Here is a 22,658-nt window from a genome sequence, read left to right on the forward strand (position 1 = left end):
TGTTTTCTCCAGGAGATCATTTATTACTTGAAATTTTTGGCTTCATACCTAGATCATTTAGATAACAAAATGAGGTTACAAACTGTTCATAACGGGATACTACAGACCACAGCAAAAGTGTTACTTTGCATGCATATTACGCAATATTTTCATGAAACAAACGGACAAAAAAGTGCGTTTAAAACAAGCAGTTGTTTAAAGGGATAGTTCCCCCAAAAATGAAAGATTATGCATTATTTATTCCCCCTCAAGTGGTTGCAAACCTGAGTTTCTTTCTTCTGCTGAACACTAAAGTAGATATTGTAATAAATCTGACAACCAGCAACCATTGGCTTCCATAGTAGGAAAAATAAATAATATGTAAGTCAATGGTTACCGGTTTTCAGCATTCTTCAAAATATCTTCTTTTGAGTTCAACAGAAAAAATAAACTCATAACGGTTTGAAACAAGTAAACGGTGAGTAAATAATGATATAATTTAAATTTTTTGAGTGAAGTATCCCTTTAACTCTTTAATTAATAAAATTAGTTAGTTTTTTTTTTTCATTCTTTAACAGCATTTCTCTGAAATTAAATGTTAAGAAAATAAATATATGATTATAGGTGTCTTTTTTTTTAAATAATACCATGTGAAAAATTCCTTATATTGTTTAATTCTATGTTTACAAATAAGCTGGTGTCTATTAAAGCAGTGTTTCTCAACCACGTTCCCGGAGGATCACCAGAACTGCATGTTTTGGATGTCTCCTTTGTCTTTCACACACATTACAGGTCTTTCAGTCTCTGCTAATGAGCTGATGATCTGAATCAGGTGTGTTTGGTTAAGGAGACATGGAAAATGTGCAGAGCTGGTGGTCCTCCAGGAACGTGGTTGAGAAACACTGTATTAAACCACACCTGTGATTTCAAGCTTTGTATGTTTATCACAGCATGCTTTACCAAATCCTAGCATTCCAAAGTAAATATTAATGCACGTCAGCTTTTGGGTGACTAATCAACACCAGTTCTGTCCTCATTTTTCAATTTTAATTTAGACGATCATTAATGGCAACAGAAAACTTCACTTAAAGGGATAGGTCCCCCAAAAATGAAAGAGTATGCATTATTTATTCCCCCTCAAGTGGTTGCAAACCTGAGATTCTTTCTTCTTCTGAACACTAAAGTAGATATTGTAATAAATCTGACAACCGGTAACCATTAACTTCCATAGTAGGAAAAATAAATACAATGGAAGTCAATGGTTACAGGTTTTCAGCATATGTCAAAATATCTTCTTTTGCGTTCAACAGAAAAGAGAAGCTTATAAAGGTTTGAAACAAGTAAAGGGTGAGAAAATGATGATAAAATCTTCACTTTTTTGGGTGAATTATCCCTTTAACTCTTTAAATAATAAAATTAGTACGTTTTATTCATTGTGTAACAGCATTTCTCGGAAAATAAATATTCAGAAAATAAATATATGATTATAAGTGTCTTTTTTTAAAATAAAACCATCAGAAAAATTCATTATATTGATTAAATCTATGTTTACAAATGAGCTGGTGTCTATTAAAGCAGTGTTTCTCAACCACGTTCCCGGAGGATCACCAGCACTGCATGTTTTGGATGTTCCTTTGTCTTTCACACACATTACAGGTCTTTCAGTCTCTGCTAATGAGCTGATGATCTGAATCAGGTGTGTTTGGTTAAGGAGACAAGGAAAATGTGCAGAGCTGGTGGTCCTCCAGGAACGTGGTTGAGAAACACTGTATTAAACCACACCTGTGATTTCAAGCTTCGGCTGTAACATAATTACTGTTCATCACAGCATGCTTTAACCAATCCTAGCATGTCAATGACCATAGTAAATGTTAACCAACACCAGCTTTTGGTTAACTCAGCTATACTAACCAACGCTAGCTCTGTCTTCATCTTTCAATTTAAATTCAGATGGCAACCAGAAAACTTAACTTAAAGGGACAGTTCACCCAAAAATTAATATTCTGTCATCATTTGCTCACCCTTCACGTATTCTATTAAACACAAAGAAAGATATTTAAATCTGTAACCATTGACTTCCATAGTACTTGTTTCTCCTACCATGGAGGTCAGTGGGATTTCAGCATTCTTCAGCAAGATCTTCTTTTGCATTCAACAGAAGAAAGAAACTTATAAAGCTTTCAAAGGGAGTGTTAATAGTGAGTAAACGCCCATTTTTGGGTGATTTATCCCTTTAAGGATTATAAGGGGAGATCTGAAATCAGTCATATACACTAATAATAAGTTATTTATTCTCACATCTCAGTGAGCTGTAAACCAGTGCAAGAAACAATAACTTAAAATTTACACCATCATCTCAATTCACATTATTCAACATATGTCTATATTTCACCCCTAATCAAAAGAAACGCTAACTAAGCAAATGAAGCTTGTTTTTGGACAATTAAGATTTTTTGGGGGGGCATTGCTCACCGCAAAAAATGTTTCTTACTAAGAGTTTTTGTCTTGTTTCTAGTCTAAACATCTAAAATTCTTAAATCATGATGCATTTTCTAGACCAGCAAAATCATATAGTTTTATTTTCAGAAATCATAAGTCAAAACCAAGGGTTTTACCATAAAACAAGCTAAATAAACGGTAAAACTTTACAACTACACACTATGAATCATCTATTAAGCATTAACAAATTGTGAATTCATTATTTGTCCATTTTTTTCAGTAGTAGTTTGGTAATTCATGCTTCAGTGAATCAAATTTACGATGGTATTTAAATTATGTCTAATTTATTAATAAAATGTATATGTTTTCAGTGTTTTGAAGGATATTTAGTATTTATTTTAGAGGTTAAATTAGGTCAAACTATACAAATGATGTCTAATTTTAATTTTTTTAAGGCTACATGCAGATATAAACACCTATATTACAAGAAATGTGTTTTGTAAATACTTAAGATGTCAATCGGTGCTCTAGAACTGCCCGTTTCAGACTGTTGAATGATATTTTTCCTACCGTTGATTGGGAAGCTCAATCTCAAAGTGAAGGCAAGATTATTTCTGAAAACACAACAATAAATTTCGCTTGTCTACAAAACTCTTGATTTAAAAATATTTAGATATTTGGACTACAAACAAGACAGAAACTAAGGAAAGCATTTATTTGCAGTGTAATATTAATCATAAAAACCACAAATATTTGATTTCTAATGATCAGATTCTCAACACCACACAGATATTTACTCATTAACATCTGTGCCATATAAATATTGCATAATGTCAAGTTATTATTCTTTTCACAACACCACACACACAAAATCTTGATGGTCCTAAAATCAAACTTTATGAATCCTCCTCTCATCTTTTACTTTTATTTGGAAGTGATACACAAACTACACTGGACTGCTGATCGTCAGACGTTTAAGTTGAGCCCAACGTTTGTGAGCCCATCACTAACCTGTGGGAAAGAGTCTCCAGCCGATGTCAGTCTATGTCCGGTTGAGATTTGAGCTAGCCAGTGAATTTCTGCGGCTGTAATGGCGGAGGCAGACTCTCTCCACCGATGTTTTCAGAGTCGATGGTGAAGCTGGCGGTGCTTTTGTGTGTTTCTCCTTCCAGTAAACCCAGCACCGAGAGCTCCTGGCCGTCCCTCCATTCGATGAGGTCTGTTTCCGTAGCTGTTTTCTGATGATGGTTCCTCTTCGGGTCCGGCGGCGGGACGTCTGCGCTGCTGACCGCCGCATTGAAGCCGTTCTGTGTGCTGCGGCCGGATGGAGACGCCGCTCCAGACATGTAGCGCTCGAAGTCTTCCGGACTCAGGTTTAGCGACTGCGCATCAAGCTTCTCGATGAAGGACACGGCGCAACACTGAAACAGGAACAAGTGCAAAGATGAACGCCTGATAAAAGAACCGATCAAGACTCTAAGGGTGCTTATGGGGCATATGTGAACGATGCAATTGCGCTCTGATCCGCACCAAATCAATCAGTCTGATATCGCCTGAATGAATGAGAAAGCAATACAATCCAATGAGCTGAATTCCAAACTATATCACAGTGGCTATGTCACAGTGTATTATAGCTATGTATTAGGCAGGTTCTGTCTGGTTCTCGAATCTGATTGGCTGATAGCGGTGCAATATCCTGTGATATCAGCACTTATACAGCTCTTCACCCTTGTGTATTACTCCGCCCACATGACAAGCAGAGGAAGCTCATTAGAGTTTGACAAATATTGCAGCTGTTGGACAACATAATCTACTTTTGAGGATTTTTTAGGCGAGAATGTAGTGGTTTAGATTGCAACTATGCAGTTTATTTATAAGGATAGTGCCTATTTTAAATATTTATAATTTCTGAGATTTAGCGCGTCATCAGCATAGACTGTAAAATATATGGACGGAGTATCCGTGACGTCACCCATAGGTTTCTGAACACTGCAAAAGAAGCTACAAGTAGGCGCAGCCAACCGTCGCCATTTTGTTCGCGCGTCATCGCACCCACGGCGGGATACCAAACAAGAGCAAAGAGGCGGAGAGTGAGCGGAGCTACAGACACCTGCTGGCACTTTGCTTAGACCTGGCAGACAGACTTTACTTTGGGAGAAACGCTTGATACTTTATTACCTGCGACTCGTTTGTGTTCTGACCACATGTGCTTGGCTGTACACTATATCAATAAAGTGTTTAGACTTTTAAAAACACTGTAGTAATACATTGAGCCACTAAACATTGTTCTTATGATGTTTTTCTACAGGAGGAAAACGCGAATTACTTCCAAACACTTCAGATATAGTCTGTGTTAATAAATGCAGGACTATTGATGAACTCCAGCATAACACTGTATGACAACGCTTCAGATGACTGTTCTAGAGCCTACAGCTAATCAATCTGTCACATTCTGGAGTGCTTTACGGGTCTAAAGAAAAATATTAATGATAAATGATCTTAAATAAAACAAATACATTTATAGAGATGGTATACAAGTATATAACTTTACTCACATGGGAAACGAGGCCACGTGAATGGTTTGTGAGCACATTTAAATGCACACAGCATCCCATATCATCTGGTAATTGTAAGAAATAAGTCCAAAAGGCAGCTGACTGTGTAAAGCCACATAAAACAACACAAAAAATACGATGAATATGCCGAGATCAGTGGCTAATCTGCCGGATTCAGCTGAGGTGAAGTGACGGTGACCAGCGAGACCTAGCTGTCACTCAAGTGGCCACGCCCTTAATTATGCAAACTTAATATAACCTAATATAAAGGAAATGGATGAGTTATAAAAAAAAAAATCACCCCCTCACAGTTGTCATGGAGGGTAATAATAGCTATATGAACCAAAATCGTTCTTTGTACCAGGCTGTAAACACCTTTATTTCTGCTGTAAAGTTGGTCATTCTAACAGTGGGCTCAATTGCAATTTGCTCTATTATGGAGCCAGGACTAGCGGAATTTTGATGAATTGCAGTTTCAGCTACTTCCGTATTGGCTTCCCGAGGGAGAACAGGAGGTTGCCGCTTGGTCATCAGCAGAGCAAAGAAATTGACGGTTGACATTCAGCCACAAGATGGCGACAGAGACCGCATAATAAGTCTTAGGGGAGAAAAACTCAGCATAAATTTCTAACTACAGCTGATCATATCATTATAAATCAGGCAAGTCGATCGCTCTCTTTTGTATTTTGTAGTGCTGTATTTTAAACCATAGTAATCTATTAGTGGTTGCTTTGCTTTGGCTTTTTCAGGGTTCATTATTGAGATCTCCCGATTGCAACAGAGAAATCCTGATGGTATTTCATGCAGTTCGGCTTTATAATCTTAAAATGTAAGCGAAATCACCTGTTTTGTCATCACTTTAGACATTATGCTAGAGAATCCTTCAAATACTAGCTCTAAAGTGATGTTGGTCCCTGATAAATAAGGGAGTAAGCTGAAGGAAAAAGAGTGTTTGATTATTACCACAGCAAAAGCAGGAGGTGAACTCTTACTAGATTAGTGAAGTAGTATCCGTCCTCTCCGCTCATAAGGCGGCTGGGGTTGCAGTAACGGGTTATGTACTGGATGTTGGAGTGTAATCGTGGTGGATTGGCCTTCAGGATGATGTAGACCAGCGCAGGCAGAAAGTCGTCTGCTGAGGCGGCCACTTTCTTACTCCCCTGGATGGCCGTCAGGATGTGTTTACTACACCTGGTGACACACGCCAGCTTCTCCTTAGGAACCTTTTTGGAGTCCAGGTCGATCAGGTCTATTTAAACAAAACAAAAGTAAAAACACAAGCTCATCCGGGAACTTCTAATCACCACCAATCATGACGTTCACATCCATATACATACATGTTAAGTGTTTTGAATATGTAGGTTAGTGTATGCTCCATTCAGCTGATTTCGTTTCTGTCAGCTTTGTGTTTTTGCCTGTTTGGCGCCATCTTGTGAATGAATAATACAAAGTAGGGGTCTGTGCGGGACAAATTTTTTAGTCCTGCTCCCGCCAGGTTTTATTCCGCACCCGACCGCCCCCGCTGCATATTCAGTCTTTGTTCACCCGCTGTTAATTAAGAATAATTTTCTAGCCGACCCGACCGTTCCTGCTAAATTTAGATCTGGTTTCCAAAATCTTACGTTTAAATTGGGGTACTACCAAAAGAGAGAGATAACAGATAAAACTGTAGGTAGTTTTGTTTGCCTCTTTGTGATGAGACATGAGTGCCGCCTTAAGCCTGAGGTTCCAGTCTTCTGAAGCTGGTCCCACACGGGATGCGCCGCTCAAGTACAGTGCATCTGATCCCATGGCTCCTGCGGTACAGCCGCTGGAATGCAGACCTCTAATATATAGGTTGGTATATGCTCCATTCAGCCGGTTTTCTTTCTGTCAGCTTTGTGTTTTTGACTGTTTGCCGCCATCTTGTGAATGAATAATTCATAAGTTAGTATATACTCCATTCAGCCAGTTTCGTTTCTGTCAGCTTTGCGTTTTTGACTGTTTGGTGGCATCTTGTAAATGAATAATATGTAGGTTAGTGTATACTCCATTCAGCTGTTTTCATTTCTGTCAGCTTAGTGTTTAATAAACTATTATGGCTCAGAACAATGTCGTGTGTCTAATTTGTTTCGATTTGTGGCAAGTAGTTGTGTAATAAGCATGATAAAGTACACCCAGGTGGTTGTTTTTGCAGAATAAACCCTTCAGTCTTATATAACGGTGCTCCGCTTCACGTCAAGCTGCTGATAAGCCTGCCGGGCTTTATTCTGAAATAAAAACCGCCTGGTTGTACTTCATTCCTAACATAACACAGTAACAGTAATAAATCAGGCTTTTCACACTGTTGGTTTTAATTCATGAACATATACTAATGAGACTTTGTTGTAAAATGTTACCTATTGAACTTTATAATCCTTCTGCAATTTAATTTGGTTGAAACATTTGCTTATTCAGAACATGTATATGCAATAAAGCAACATACCAAGTAATGCAACCCAGGCTCATTCTGAAAACATAGTCCCGTGGACCTTTCTGGAGACTGCGAAATACGTAGCCGGGGGTACGTCCGGCTGCATTTCATTTTTTTAAGCAAACACTGCGGGGCGGTGTGACGCCGTTCCTTTTGGCGCTTGCCGGCCAGCCGCTCGCCTCCGTGTTGAGGGCTTTCCCGCTGCAACCAGTTTGTCTGGTTAGCTCTTCGTGTACTTAGGCGGACTTGAGGCGCAAAAAGGGGCTGACCACGACGAAGACCGGGTTCGAGTCCGGGGAAGAGCGGTTCCAGAAATCAGGTAAGAAAACAAAAACAAAATGCAAAAAATAAAGCGAACAAGTTCATAACAGAGTGAGAATGTGATCAAAATCCGAAAACGTGGTAAAAATCAGACGAGGGCTTTTCTTTTTCTAGACGGCTTTTGTGAATCGTCGTTGGTTGGGTTTAGGGACGGAGGAGGGTGGGTCAGCCGATTGGCCGGTCGCACGGTCAATCATTCTGTCATCCAGGCAGACAGGCGGAAGGCCGTTCGACAGCGGCCTCTAGCGGGTTTACGCGAGGACGGCGCGGGAGAAAGCGCGCGCAGCGGCCTCTCGCGGATTCACGAAAACAAAAACTGCAAAAATACATACCTCCAGAAACGTCCCCGGGACTACGTTCTCAGATTGAGCCTGGGTTGAAGTAATATTTGGTTATTATACATAATAAAGTCACTTGTTTGCCGCTTAAGTCAGTATCGTTATAATACACCACAAAAAGCTTTTCTTTTTTGTCTTGTTTCTAGTCCAAATGTCTAAAAATTCTTAAATCAAGAAGTATTTTCCAGACAAGTAACAAATATTGTCTTGTTTTCAGATATGCCAAAATGAATTGATTTTTTTTTCTTAAAACAAGCAAAATAATCTGCCAATGAGGTAATTAAAATAACTTGGTTTTCGCTTTGTTTACCTCATTGGCAAAGAAAAAACTTGCTTAATTTTGACTCATTATTTCTAAAAACTACAATATTTTTTTGCTCGTCTAGAAAACGCTTCTTGATTCAACAATATTTCGATATTTGGACAAGAAATTAGACAAAAATCTAAATAAGAAATGCATTTTTTTTTGCAGTTTATAATATATATCATGATAAAGGCTTCAGCAATTAATCGCTACAAAAAATTGTGATACATCACGTCATCAGCCAACTCACACACATGTCTGTACCTGTTATGGCTCTCTCCACACTGTCTGACACTTTGGGGATCTGCTCGTCTAAAGGAACACACAGCATTGCAATGGACACCCAGTGCAAAGCCCTAAAAACACACAAGCACACGCAGAATTTTACATTGCTGGTAGTATTTCGTAACTCACATGACTCCAGCAATGCTTTCATCACACCTGATTCTCTTCTGGACGGCTAGGTCTTTCTTCTCATCATCAGTGTGGTCAGGACAGAAGAGCTGCTCATACAGACGACCCATCACGTATCGCTCCACCTCCTCCATCACAGTCTCCACCACTTCAGGAGAGCCTGACACACAAGTACATGCAAAAATCAGAGGTGTTTGTGTAGTATGTTGTGTAGTTTTAATGTAGTATATATGTGAATATGAAATCCACTGGATGCTTCAAAAGACAAAGAAGGGTTTTTGATATTCATTTTAATGGTGCTGTGTGTAAGTTCTGAATCATAAAAATACCAAAATATGTTGCCAGATATTTAAAAAACATGCTAAGTGAGCGTACAGATCTGAAAAACAATGCTAAAGTCAGATATTCTCTTTTGAGAACATGCGTTTAGTGTCCGAGTCTTTGTTTGGGCCTCTATAACCAGCCTACTGCCAGTTTAACTGAATATACTGCAGAACTCTGGGATGCCTTGGTGGAAAACACAGTTTATTTAAATTCAGTCAATATATGCGAGCACAGCTTAAAATGCAACCTCCAAAAAATAGTTGTAGCATCCGAAATGAGACGCAGATTCAGAGTTATAAAAATCCACAAGGTGTTTTTTTAATTAGCAAGTGATATTAATATTACAAATGCAAACACCAGCTGAGCAACTTACGCTCCTGTTGTTGCTGTCAATCTGGCAACCTTGGCATGCGTCAAGTCATCATCAGAGCTGCCAGGTGAAAAAAACCCTCTCCAAGATTTTGAATTTGGACTGCAATACCCAATTCAACCATTAGGCCTAGTCAAGTCTACATACTGTACGTTTAAATAAAGTCACTCACACCTAAATAAGAATCTACATCCTTCCTCTAGGTCATTCATTCATTCATTCATTCATTTTCTTTAGTTTAGTCCCTTATTTATCAGGCGTCGCCACAGTGGAATGAACCACCAACTATTCCAGCATATGTTTCACACCCATAAACGCTCATTCACACACATACACTACGACCAATTTAGTTCACCTATAGTGCATGTCTTTGGACTGTGGGGAAAACCGGAGCACCCGGAGTAAACCCAAACCCACACATGCAAACTCCACACAGACATGCCAATTGGTCCAGCTAAGACTCGAACCAGCGACCTTCTTGCTGTGAGGTCCATTTTTTAAGCTTTAACCCTTTATATTCCACTCCACAAATTATTATTTTGACTAATTTCTTTGGTTAAATTGGGTTTCTGACATGACGCTGAGCTAATTTTGAGGGTTTTTTGTGTAATGATAACCTATGGACAAAAGGTCAACCATTGGTAATGTATTATCTACCACCAACGAGTAATATGCAATAGATCTGCTAAAGTATTTATACATTTTTGATCAAATTAGTTGATAAAAGCAATTCAAATGTATGTCCTAGCTCTGGACCATTAAATAATAATTAATTCAAAATAATATTAGGATGACACTTGCGTTAATCAGAAAATAAGATTGATTTTAGTTTGTTTAAAGGGAATTGATTGCCTTTTGGACTTATGGACCGCTGAAATACCTTGTATAATATTTCATCTTAATAAATAATGTAAAATATTTAGTTTAGAATTTCCCTTTTAATTAATTTTAAAGGCTATTTATTGCATTTTGAATGTTACAATTACAAGATGTGTTTGTGATGTAAAAATGTACTTCATTCTCATATTAGCCTTGTTTATATTAGATAAGAAATAGGTGTAATTTTGCCCTTGTGGTTTCAAAAACGGCAACGAATATAGATATTTTTTAAAGTATGGAATCAAAGTATCGTAATGACACTAATACATACAGTTGAATATGATAAACCATAACCATCGAATAAACCATTATAGATCGGTCAGTAAAAATATCAAGCCAGTCAACTCAACATACAGTCATTCATCACGCATAGACACACATGAAGGATCACACTAGAAAGTCCCACCTAAACCACAGAAAACAAGATTCTGCTCGATTCCTGTTAGTAAACAAATGTTTAATGAGTAAAAGAAAAGTTCATAGTATGCTGTATTTTTCATGTTGTACCTTTAAAGTTGGTCTGCAGGTATTCAGACATGCTCTGATAGAAGTCCTGCACAGAGTCTGAGAGATCTTCACAGCCAACAACCTACAGAGTAAACCAGGCAAAACCTTTCATTTACTTTATATTATTGATCATTATTTTTGGGAGTTTTCACCTTTAATTGATAGGACAGTACGAGAGTATAGAAAAAAAGGAAAGTGTGGGGAGCAGAGAGAAGGGAAGGATCGGCATAGGACCTCAAGGCGGGAATCGAACTCGGGTTGCTGTGCCGTGCCATGTCAACGCACTAACCACAACGCCTTTGTTTTTAAAAGGACACTTTTCATTAAATGTGTGTTCCTTTCACAGAATCCAGGTATGCCATTCAATTCAACTGGAAATAATTAAAGATAATATAAGCTATAAAAAAAAACATAGCTACCATAGCACTTATTTTTTCCTAAACAACATCATTACCATTACCTATAGGAAGAGTGAATATTGCTTCCTGATAAGTCATTTAAAGGGATAGTTCACCTCATTTACTCATCCATAACTTGTTCCAAACCTTTATGGGTTTCAAGTCAAGTCAAACTTTATTTATAGAGCACTTTAAGAGCGTACTCACACTAGGTACAGTTGCCTTGAACCGTGCTGAAGCCCCCCTCCACTCTCCCACTCACACTGCATATTTTACCTTCCGAGCCGGAGCAAGCTTACGCCATCGATGATGCGACTGTTCAGTTTAAGAAGAAGAGAAGCGCTCTCGCTCAGCACAGTGGAGATTGCTTAAGTTCGATTGTTTTGTATTAGTTATAGTCTTTGGGATGCAGTGACATGCAGTTAAATATTTTGCCGAACAGATCCACCGCTTTTGATGCAGAAATGATCATGAAAGTCCTTCTGCTGCAGGTATTAGGAGGTTTGCTGAAGGTGTAGCTGTCGTGCAGCGAGGGGTTTGCATCTTTAATAGATTACAACAGTTTATATTCACTGGAAAGTAAGAATGAATAATAAATCCACATGAAACAGTCACTTTAAAGTGACATTGCGTCTTCAGTTTTGGGCTCGGGCGTGATTTGCACTCTACAAGCGTACCTTGCGAAAGCCCAACCGAATTACACTCTGGCACACCTCTTCCAACCGGGCCAGGGCTGGCCAACTTAAACCATGCCTGGGCCCGATTTGCAGCACTCACACTTGTCAAACGAACCGGGAAACACGCCCAGGCACAGTTCGAATAGTCTAGTACAGGGATGGGCAAACTCGATCCTAGAGAGCCGGTGTTCCTGCATAGTTTTGCACCAACCCTAATCAAACACACCTGCTTGTAGCTTTCTAGTGATCTTGAAGACACTAATTAGGGTGTTCAGGTGTGTTTGATTAGTGTTGGAGCAAAACTCTGCAGGGACACCGGCCCTCGAGGATCGAGTTTGCCCATGCCTGGATTAGTATGAGTGCGCCCTAAAAACACAGAAGTGAGCCAAAGTGCTGTACAGAAATATCCAACAATAAGCATAATAGTATATAAAACACATAAAATATAACATCTACACTACCTAAAAAGGCACATGGATAAAAATAACCAGTTGGTAAAATCAGCTGTCAAAGGCCAATTAAAAAGAAGAGTTTTAAGAGCTGATTTAAATGAGAACATAGAAGAGGCCTGTCTAATGAGCAGAGGCAAATCTTCCCATAGTCTAGGACCTACCACAGGGAAAGCACGGTCCCCTCTAAGCTTACGCTTTGCATCAGCTGACCTAAGAAAACGAGTGGGCTTATAGGGGTGTATCAGCTTAGTAGACCATTTAGAGATTTCAAAACAAATAAAAAGAATCTTAAAGTGTATTCTAAAATGAACTGGCAACCAATGAAACGAAGCTAACAGGGGGAAATGTGGTTATATTTACGAGTATGTAGCAGCTGACCCGCTACTCCCCACATACAGTGCATTACAGTAATCTAACGGAGTGGTCACAAAAGCATGGAATACTGTCTCAATACTCCTTACTGTCTTTATTTTTGTCTAGTTGTCTTAATTGAGAAAAACTAGATTTAACAACTGCTCTAATCTGACTGTCAAATTTAAAATGTAAAAAGTTTAAAAGAAGATATTTTGAAAAATGTTGGAAACCGATAACCATCAACTTCCATAGTATTTATTTTTCCTTTTATGGAGGTTAGTGGTTACCAGTTTCCAACATTTTTCAAACTATCTTCTTTTGTGTTCAACATAAGAGAAACTCATAAAGGTTTGAAACAAGTAAAGGATGAGTAAATGAGGTGAACTACCCCTTTAAATGACTTATCAGGAAGCAATATTCACTCTTCTTATACAAAGGTAATGATGTTGTTTAGGAAAAAATAAGAGCTAATTTTTGGGTGAACTATCCCTTTAATGCCTTTCTCATTGGTAAGTTAACTTGGATAAAAGCCTCTGCTAAATGATTAAATGTAAAAATATGAGATGAAAACTTCTACTGATGTTGGTTTTTATAGAAAGCAATGTCTAATACTAAAATTATGCTTTGATTCCATTCGAAACATGGACGCTAGAAGACGTTAGATTCTATTATACTTTACCTTTTTGTGTGCAATGTTTTCAGCAAAGGCATGGCACTGTTTAAAAATGTCATATCCGGGTCTCTGGAAGGGTTTGAGGAAGTCGATGAAGTGCTGTGTAATGCGGTCACATTCAGCGCTGGGCTGCCGGCTGTGGGACGAGCCCTGGCTGACCGGCGTCTTTGAAGATCCTGCATCTGTGCAAAAATAAAAGTGAACAACTTTACACAACTTTACCTAGAGGTAGGGATGGCTGACGTGTTGACAGGTTAACTTAGAGAGTTTTACATCAATCATTGTGAAACCTGACCTTAACCAGGTTTTGTCAACCCGAGACGGAAGTTCACTGCACACTGTGTTGAAAATGTCCACACATTAAACAATAAATTCCACCACACACACTGTCATTGGCACACTGCTTTGCTTCCAAACCACTTCGACTGCCAATCTCACTTTGGGATTTGTTTATTTTGTCATGTCTGTTATGTGGCAGCAGCATCACAAGCAAGGAATCAAAATGCCACTAATTTCCCGAAATAAATGTTGAATTTCAGGATAAACCCGTGCAGTTCTTTGATAAGAAGGTGAACTCTATTTCCTCTCCGTGCACTTATATATTAATATAATACTATAATATTTCCTCTTTCAGTCCCACTTGATAATAAGTGGCCTTAATTGCCATTTACTTGCATCAAAAATAAATACAAATGTACTTAATGTGTTCATAATGTATAGCAGAAAACGTGAGGTGGGATACAGGTCGGGTTAAGTGGTATGTGTAGGTTTAAGGTTGGGTTAAAGTGTAAGGGATGGTCAAAAGTGTAATAGCAAATGTAATTACATGCACAAATTTAATTAATCATACACTGAAAACCCTAATAAGTTGACTGAACTAAATTAATTGTGTAATGGAGTCTGACAAAACTTTGCATATTTAAGTTTATTTCACTTGCCGGTTTTGTAGATTATACTTAAATTGTTCAGTTCACCAAACTTACTACTTAAGTAGATTATACTTAAATTGTTCAGTTCACCAAACTTACTACTTAAGTAGATTATACTTAAATTGTTCAGTTCACCAAACTTACTACTTAAGTAGATTATACTTAAATTGTTCAGTTCACCAAACTTAGTACTTAAGTAGATTTTACTTAAATTGTTCAGTTCACCAAACTTAGTACTTAAGTAGATTATACTTAAGTTGTTCAGTTCACCAAACTTACTACTTAAGTAGATTTTACTTAAATTGTTCAGTTCACCAAACTTAGTACTTAAGTAGATTATACTTAAATTGTTCAGTTCACCAAAATTAGTACTTAAGTAGATTATACTTAAATTGTTCAGTTCACCAAACTTACTACTTAAGTAGATTATACTTAAATTGTTCAGTTCACCAAACTTACTACTTAAGTAGATTATACTTAAATTGTTCAGTTCACCAAACTTACTACTTAAGTAGATTTTACTTAAATTGTTCAGTTCACCAAACTTACTACTTAAGTAGATTTTACTTAAATTGTTCAGTTCACCAAACTTAGTACTTAAGTAGATTTTACTTAAATTGTTCAGTTCACCAAACTTACTACTTAAGTAGATTTTACTTAAATTGTTCAGTTCACCAAACTTAGTACTTAAGTAGATTTTACTTAAATTGTTGAGTTCACCAAAATTAGTACTTAAGTAGATTATACTTAAATTGTTCAGTTCACCAAACTTACTACTTCAGTAGATTTTACTTAAATTGTTCAGTTCACCAAACTTACTACTTAAGTAGATTTTACTTAAATTGTTCAGTTCACCAAACTTACTACTTAAGTAGATTATACTTAAATTGTTCAGTTCACCAAACTTACTACTTAAGTAGATTATACTTAAATTGTTCAGTTCACCAAACTTACTACTTAAGTAGATTTTACTTAAATTGTTCAGTTCACCAAACTTACTACTTAAGTAAATTTTACTTAAATTGTTCAGTTCACCAAACTTACTACTTAAGTAGATTTTACTTAAATTGTTCAGTTCACCAAACTTACTACTTAAGTAGATTTTACTTAAATGGTTCAGTTCACCAAACTTACTACTTAAGTAGATTTTACTTAAATTGTTCAGTTCACCAAACTTAGTACTTAAGTAGATTTTACTTAAATTGTTCAGTTCACCAAACTTAGTACCAAGTAGTACTAGTCTACAAAAACGGCAAGTGAACTAAACTTAAATATGCACGTTTTGGGAGACTCCATTACTAAAAGTGAGGCAACGAGTTTACCCAATTAATTTAGTTCAGTCAACTTATTAGGGTTTTATGGTTTGCATGCCCTCTTGTCTTCTTTGGCTAAATAAATAAAATGAAATATATGAAAAAATGTTTGAATAGATTTTAAACAAAAAATAAGTAGCCATTTATTTACATTATGATGAATAATCATACCTGAAGCCGTTTGTTTTCTGATTTAAAAAAAGACCTTGCACTTAAAAGGTTGCACATATTAGAATTTTACAGTCAAGACTACATTTGTGAAAAATGACCTAAGGATTAATTATGATTTTAAGCTCACTACACTTGAAATCTTAAGTTTATGCCTTTTCATAGCACACAAGTTACATTAACTCATATTTTTAAGTGATAGGACCAAAATGCTAAATTTTAAGTTATGTTCAGTCAACTTTACTTGTTTAAGTAAAGACGACAGTAGGATTTACAGTGTAAGAACAATGTAAAAACATGTATTGACACAATAAGTACATTGTAAAAAATGATTAATATCTGTCAAAGTACATTGACAAGTACACTTATATTTACAAATACAGTTAAGGCCACGTAACAAAGTGGGACCAAAGAAAAAAGCATCACTGCTAGAATTGACTCTTGATTTTTTTCCCCACAATAAATGAATGCATTTGCATTGGACTCAGTGTGCAAGGTTTCCTCTGAGTGAGGAACTTTTTTGATACAAACACAAAATGCATAAGAGAAATTTGGACTTCAGCGTGCATGGATTTTATTGAGAGAATAGCTGTGTTTATGTGCTTTAGGGATGCTGAAAAACAGCGTATATTCATTCGACGCCATGTCTGATTCCACTAGATCCTTTCAGAGGTGCACCAGCTCTGAGTTACTGGATGATGGAAGCTTTCAGTGGTCCTTCCAACTGAGCCGAGCCCAGTCTGATGTGCTGTTATTTGGTCCCCGGAGGAGGATTTCACCTCAGGACGCCAACATAATCATGTGCTATGCTATAATCACGCCCCTACAAGAGCAAGCTCCTGATTGGTTAATGCGGTGCGAATGTCTGCTGAAGTTTAGATTTTCCAACTCGCGTCAGACACACAAACCGCTCAACTTTCACTGCTACATTCACACAAATCACGCCATTCGTGCCGCCTCAAAGACCTCTGCAAGGCAGAGTTTATTTCACTTGTTTTGTGTAACAGGCCTCAGATACAATGAACAGTGCTTAAGCTCAGGGCGCACCTCTCCTTCCAGGTGCTTTGGGAGCGGAGGTGAAGAGCCTCTTGACCATGGGCACACTGTTTGTTTTGGAGGACGTTGGCTGAGAGCGAGCCCCCTCACTGCTGCTAGCATACGCCGCTTCCTCCTCCCGCTGTAACCTGGAAGACACCCACACACACACAGCAGCTGAGCACAGGAGAGTAACACGCATTCAGAATATCAATCCTCCAGCATCTCACCTCTCGGCTAGTGCTCTGTCCTCCTGTATCTGCTTGGTTCTGGTGCACTGGTTCTCTTCTCGATAGCATTTCGAGCACAAGCCCTGCCAGACGGCGTTACCGTAAAAACCGCATCCCCTCTTGCACATGAGGTCGGACTGCTGGACACTGATGCCGCTGCGCGCCACCTGAGACTCCATCCTTCAGTGAAGAACACAAACAACATTTACAGAACATCTGATACAAACATTCATTCATATTCTTTTCGGCTTAGTCCCTTTATTAATCCGGGGTCGCCACAGCGGAATGAACCGCCAACTTATCCAGCACGTTTTTATGCAGCGGATGTCCTTCCAGCTGCAACCCATCTCTGGGAAACATCCACACACACTCAAACACACTCATACACTACGGACAATTTAGCCTACCCAATTCACCTGTACTGCATGTCTTTGGACTGTGGGAGAAACCGGAGCACCCGGAGGAAATCCACGCGAACGTAGGGAGAACATGCAAACTCCACACAGGCTCGAGGCTCGAACCAGTGACCTTCTTGCTGTGAAGCGACAGCACTACCTACTGCGCCGCCCCTTATCCAAACAGCTGAAGGCAAAATTATTATTAATAATTAATGTGTTTAAGGGGATTTTGGAATTAGATCAGATATTTGACAACAGGAATCTGAAATCATTTCAGTTATTAAAACAGGAATTTCATTTACCAAATAACGACTTTTGGTAAATTTTGCAACTACGACATTTTCTAGAACCGTCCCTTAAGGATGGCAGAATACGTCTTGATCTTTCTGACATGGAAAAACAATTGCATTCTTCATTTTCCCTTAAAGGGAGGAGATCTTTTTTAACTCAATGTTATCTAATGTAGGATGTTCTTCCCTTACCTCCTTGAAAGTTATTTGTGAGAAAGATTGTGGTATAAATTTTAGTATTTATTTATTTATTATTACATATTTATTGCCACATCAGCAACTTATGGCTATTTCATGGCCAAATGGATATACATTAAACTATTACATGAAAAAAACAAATTCGTATTATATTAAAAAAAAAAATAATAATAAAATAAATAAATAAATTACTTAGACAAATATATAAAATATAAATAGATAAAATTTAAAATATATATATATTTTCAAAGTTAAATATGATTTTTCAGTTCTATTTTTAATAAAAAAAATGTAAAACTCTTCCTGGTGGTCCCTTTTTAAAAATGTCCATCAAAGTGCTCTCCTTATAAAAATCCTGTCTAATGGAATTTAAACTTCTACATTTCAACAAAATATGTTTGATGGTGAGAGCAGTCTGGCAGATATTACATTTAGGTGATTCTTCGTTATTTAATAAATATGAATGCGTCAACCTAGAATGTCCAATTCGACATCGGCTATAGACCGTCTGATCATGCCTGGTGTCGAAATTATAATTTGCTAAATGTCTTTCATTTATTTTCGGGTTAATTTCATATAATTTGTTGTTGATGCAGTTGTCCCATTCTCTTTGCCATGTTTCGTTAATGTACAAATTGATGGTGGGTTTCAAGTCATCAGGAGGAATTAAACATTCGGTCACATTCAAGGAGAAAGCCTTTTTTGCAGTTTCATCAGCCAGTTCATGTCCACGTAGTCCCATATGACCTGGAATCCAACAGAAGATAATGTTGAACTTCTGATTTTCTAGTGTTGCCATTTTCTTTAAAATCATGGACATTATTAAAATTAAAAAGTTACGATGCTGTGTCCTTTCCATTCGATCTAAAGCCATATTTATTGCATAGGCTTCTGCTGGGTATATTGAACTTTCTCCTGGAATACGAGTACCAAAGACATCATCTTTAAACACCACTGCTGCTGTTACTCCTTTGTCTGTTTTTGATCCATTTGTATATATGTGTTCATGATGAGGGAGATTGTCTGTTATTTGTTTGAATTCCTGTTTGTATTCATTTGGGTGAGTCAAGGACTTCTTCTGTTTGGTTAAGCTCCATAAGATTCTTATTTTCGTGTTGCACCAAGGAGGAATATGGCTCAAATCAGGTAATGAAAGTTTTTCCATATTAACACCCATATTCTTCAGGTGGGGTTTCAAACGTATTCCAAAAAGACTGATGTAGTTGGGTCTGTCTTCATACAATTTTAAATATTCAGGGTGGAAAACTGAAGGATAAGCTGGGTTGTGAAAATTTTAGTGAAGAAGAATGGCTTTCGGTTTGTCCTGACATATTTTTCCAAAGGTGCCACAATATCAAACCATGAGCAAAATTTTTCATTCTTTTACAGAGCTTATTTAACGCCAGTACGCCTAAATAAGATATTTCCTAATGTTTCTCAGTGTTGTTTTAAGTGCAAATCCAGTGTTGGAAGTGTGATGCATGCATTCTGGGACTGTGACATGATTAAGATATACTGGAAAGAAATCCACAAATTAGTTCAGAAGGTTACAGGTCAACCGTTTGCCCTATCTTCAGCTATTTATCTTCTGAATTGTAAAACTGCTCTACACCTTAGTCATGGACTAGAATCTGTTACACCTTTGTACATATCTAGGAAGAAAATGTATTATTTTGTTGTGGTCCTCTCCTAACATTCCTTCGGTCAATATGTGGATAAATCAGAGTGCCATTTTCTTACCCTTAGAAAAACTGACTTATGACTTGCATCAGAAATCTGATGATTTCTGGCATATCTGGAATCCTCTATGAGAGTTTTTGGAGAATGTATCTTGAAAGACTGTTTTTATTTTATTTTAATATAATTTATTCATTTTTTGTTAATTTTACCCTTCACAAAAGACTTGAATTACTACTAGCCAATGGACGATTGCATAATAGATAGCTATATTATTGTATATGATGACATGAGACAGCTATACCACCGTCCTGTCATTGCAAATCTTTAAATAAAAATAATTATTATTATTATTAATGTGTTTACATATTTCTCAAGTACTTTTTAATGTAGAGAGGTCACATTTTTAAACATAATGCTTTTAAAAAGGGCACCTATTATGCAAAAATCACTTTTATAAGGGGTTTAAACACAGTTGTGTGTCAGCAGTGTGTGAATATATCCAGCTTCTAATTGTAAACATGTATTAATTCTGTTGTTTATAATCACACTTGATAGAGACAGTCTGCAGAAACACTTTGATTGACATTCTCCCTTTGTACGTGTCATCAGAGGGGGAAAGCCCCGCCCACTAGTGACCATCTCTCCTTCATTAGCATAGGACATGTTATGCTGTGTTCACACCAGAATAAAGCGCGATTTATTCACACGCTATTCAGACGTGTAAATACTTTGAGTTTACTCGCTTTATTCGTCAAATTCACTTCACAATAGTCGAGGATTCGCATCATGAGTGGGTCTTCTGTCAGCCCGGTGACAATTTTTTCCTCTGGCCGCACCAAACTATTTATTTCCTTGCCACTCATTTTAAATAATGTGTCAAAACAAGCAAAATATAACTTTCTATTCGACAAAAATGTTCTTAAAAAATAATTGACATTTAAAAAATGTATTCTCACGTATCTAAAACTATACACAGTAGTCTGTCCAGGACAAATGTCCCAGATAACCAGCTAACTATAGATAAATGGAGAGTTAATCTCCTATTAGAGCAATGTGATTGTAAAGCATGATTCTAAGGTCACATTTGCACATATATTGACACACGATCTTAAACTAAAATTCTAGTCATTAGTAACAAGGCAGCACTGGCAATTTAAAAGCTACATATATTTCCAACCAGACAAAATGGCTAGTGGGGGTGTCTGTCTAACCTGCCACAGGTGAAATCTACACACATTTGGCGGGTTGGCAGGTGTTAATGATGAGGTGATATCATAAAAATAGTTTTCATTTTTTATTTTGGTGGAAGGGACACACTGCAAGCTTTAGACGTTTTCCCTGCTGAATAAAACAGCTTGACCAGCCTAGCCTTAGCTGATTTTAGCTGGTCGACCAGCCTGGTTTTAGAGGGGTTTAGGCCAATTCCAGGCTGGTTTCCTCCATTTCCAGCCTAGTCTTGACCAGCTAAAACCAGCTAAGGCTAGGCTGGTCAAGCTGGTTTTAGCTGGTCATCTAGCTGGAGAAGTTTTTTCCCTCGCCGCTGTCGCCACTGGCTTGCTCGGTTCGGGACCTGTAGAGCTGTGCATCGATGGATTTGCTCTTCAGTGTTTGGGTTTTCAGCAGTGAAAAATAAACCACACTGAACTGAACTAAACTCTGAAAACTGGACTGACACCATTTCAGTTTACTAGAACTTCTATATTAAGCTGCTTTGACACAATCTACATTGTAAAAGCACTAGAGAAATAAAGATGAATTGAATTAAGGATCTATATGCCATGTTTAAATTATGTGAACTAACATTAAAGCTTCTCAACTTTAATGTCAAAGGTTTTTGCCTAAATACTGAAAATTTGAGCCCTGATCTACTATTTTTTTCCATTTATGATGACTGGTTTTTAAAATCTAGTATATGCTACTCTTGTTTACTCAGGTAAAGTTGGTTTTATATTCACATATTCTGACTTTCTCCGTAATAATAGCCTTTAGAAAAGTATTCTTTGCAAATTCCTAATATTGAAATCATACTAGCAATGAATAGCTATCAAAGTACAACACTGTTCCAAGTTAAAGAAACAGTTCTAATGTTGTTTTGAAGTCATATTTGCCTGTGATTTCAGGCCTAATATTCAAAGTACCATGGTAAACATTATAATGAGCATGTCACAAGTTGTCCCAGAACAAATGTGGGAATTTAAACCAACTTTACCTCAATCTCTTGTTTGACTCCCCAGACATAGCTCTTGTTTTTCCAGTATTAAGATGTAATGAACGTTTGCCAAACCAATCTGTGATACTGTTAATATATTCAGGCTTTCTCCTTATAATATCATTTCATAAATGTATTATTTGCTCATTTTAATACGGAAATCATATTATCAGCCAATGACTATCAAAGTACAACACTGTTTACAGTCAGTAAATAGTGCTAATGATGTTTTGAAGTCACACTTACGTCCGATTTCAGCCCAATATATTTAAAATAATGTGGAAAAAAAACTAGGGAGCGTTAAAATAAACAAATGTGCGAATATTAAACCACTTTTACCTTAATCATGAAAATCATGGTGATTAAAAACTTATTTAACAGCAGAATATTATGATCTTACTTATGTCATCAGTGTACCATGATATCAACACAGTAGTTTTGCACTTTCACAGATACACTAATGTCAGTGATTCCCCAGACAGATCAAATGTAATAAGTATAAATGCTTATCAGATGACAGCGCTCAAGAGAGATGTTTAGTTATGTTGTCAAGTGTTATTCAAGCGTTACCAGAACAACAATAGCACGTCTTACCTGTCAAACGTGTTGTACAGATGTGAATACTGAACACAGATCTGGCTAGATATATGTCACACCCCACTGAGACCTTAATAAATCACGAATAACCGATTTCTGCTCGTCATTGATATTTAGATCGAGTGTTTTGTGTTGACGGAAATCCTTTCACCGCCGGAAGCGATGTCAATGGCTC

General features: G+C 37.3%; 1 protein-coding gene across 1 annotated transcript; it reads right to left on the reverse strand.

Moving 5' to 3' along the window:
• Window positions 1-22,622, reverse strand: rabgef1l (RAB guanine nucleotide exchange factor (GEF) 1, like). The gene is made up of 9 exons (XM_056473667.1): window positions 22,481-22,622; window positions 17,112-17,291; window positions 16,894-17,030; window positions 13,443-13,618; window positions 10,883-10,964; window positions 8,830-8,962; window positions 8,653-8,744; window positions 5,966-6,222; window positions 1-3,839 (listed from the first exon to the last, which is right to left on the reverse strand). Exons 2-9 carry the CDS (start codon window positions 17,288-17,290, stop codon window positions 3,483-3,485), a joined length of 1,413 nt encoding a protein of 470 aa, XP_056329642.1. The 5' UTR covers window position 17,291; window positions 22,481-22,622; the 3' UTR covers window positions 1-3,482.
• Window positions 22,623-22,658: the final 36 nt, after the last annotated feature.

This window comes from Danio aesculapii, chromosome 15, assembly GCF_903798145.1.
Source record: "Danio aesculapii chromosome 15, fDanAes4.1, whole genome shotgun sequence".
Lineage (NCBI taxonomy): Eukaryota > Metazoa > Chordata > Actinopteri > Cypriniformes > Danionidae > Danio > Danio aesculapii.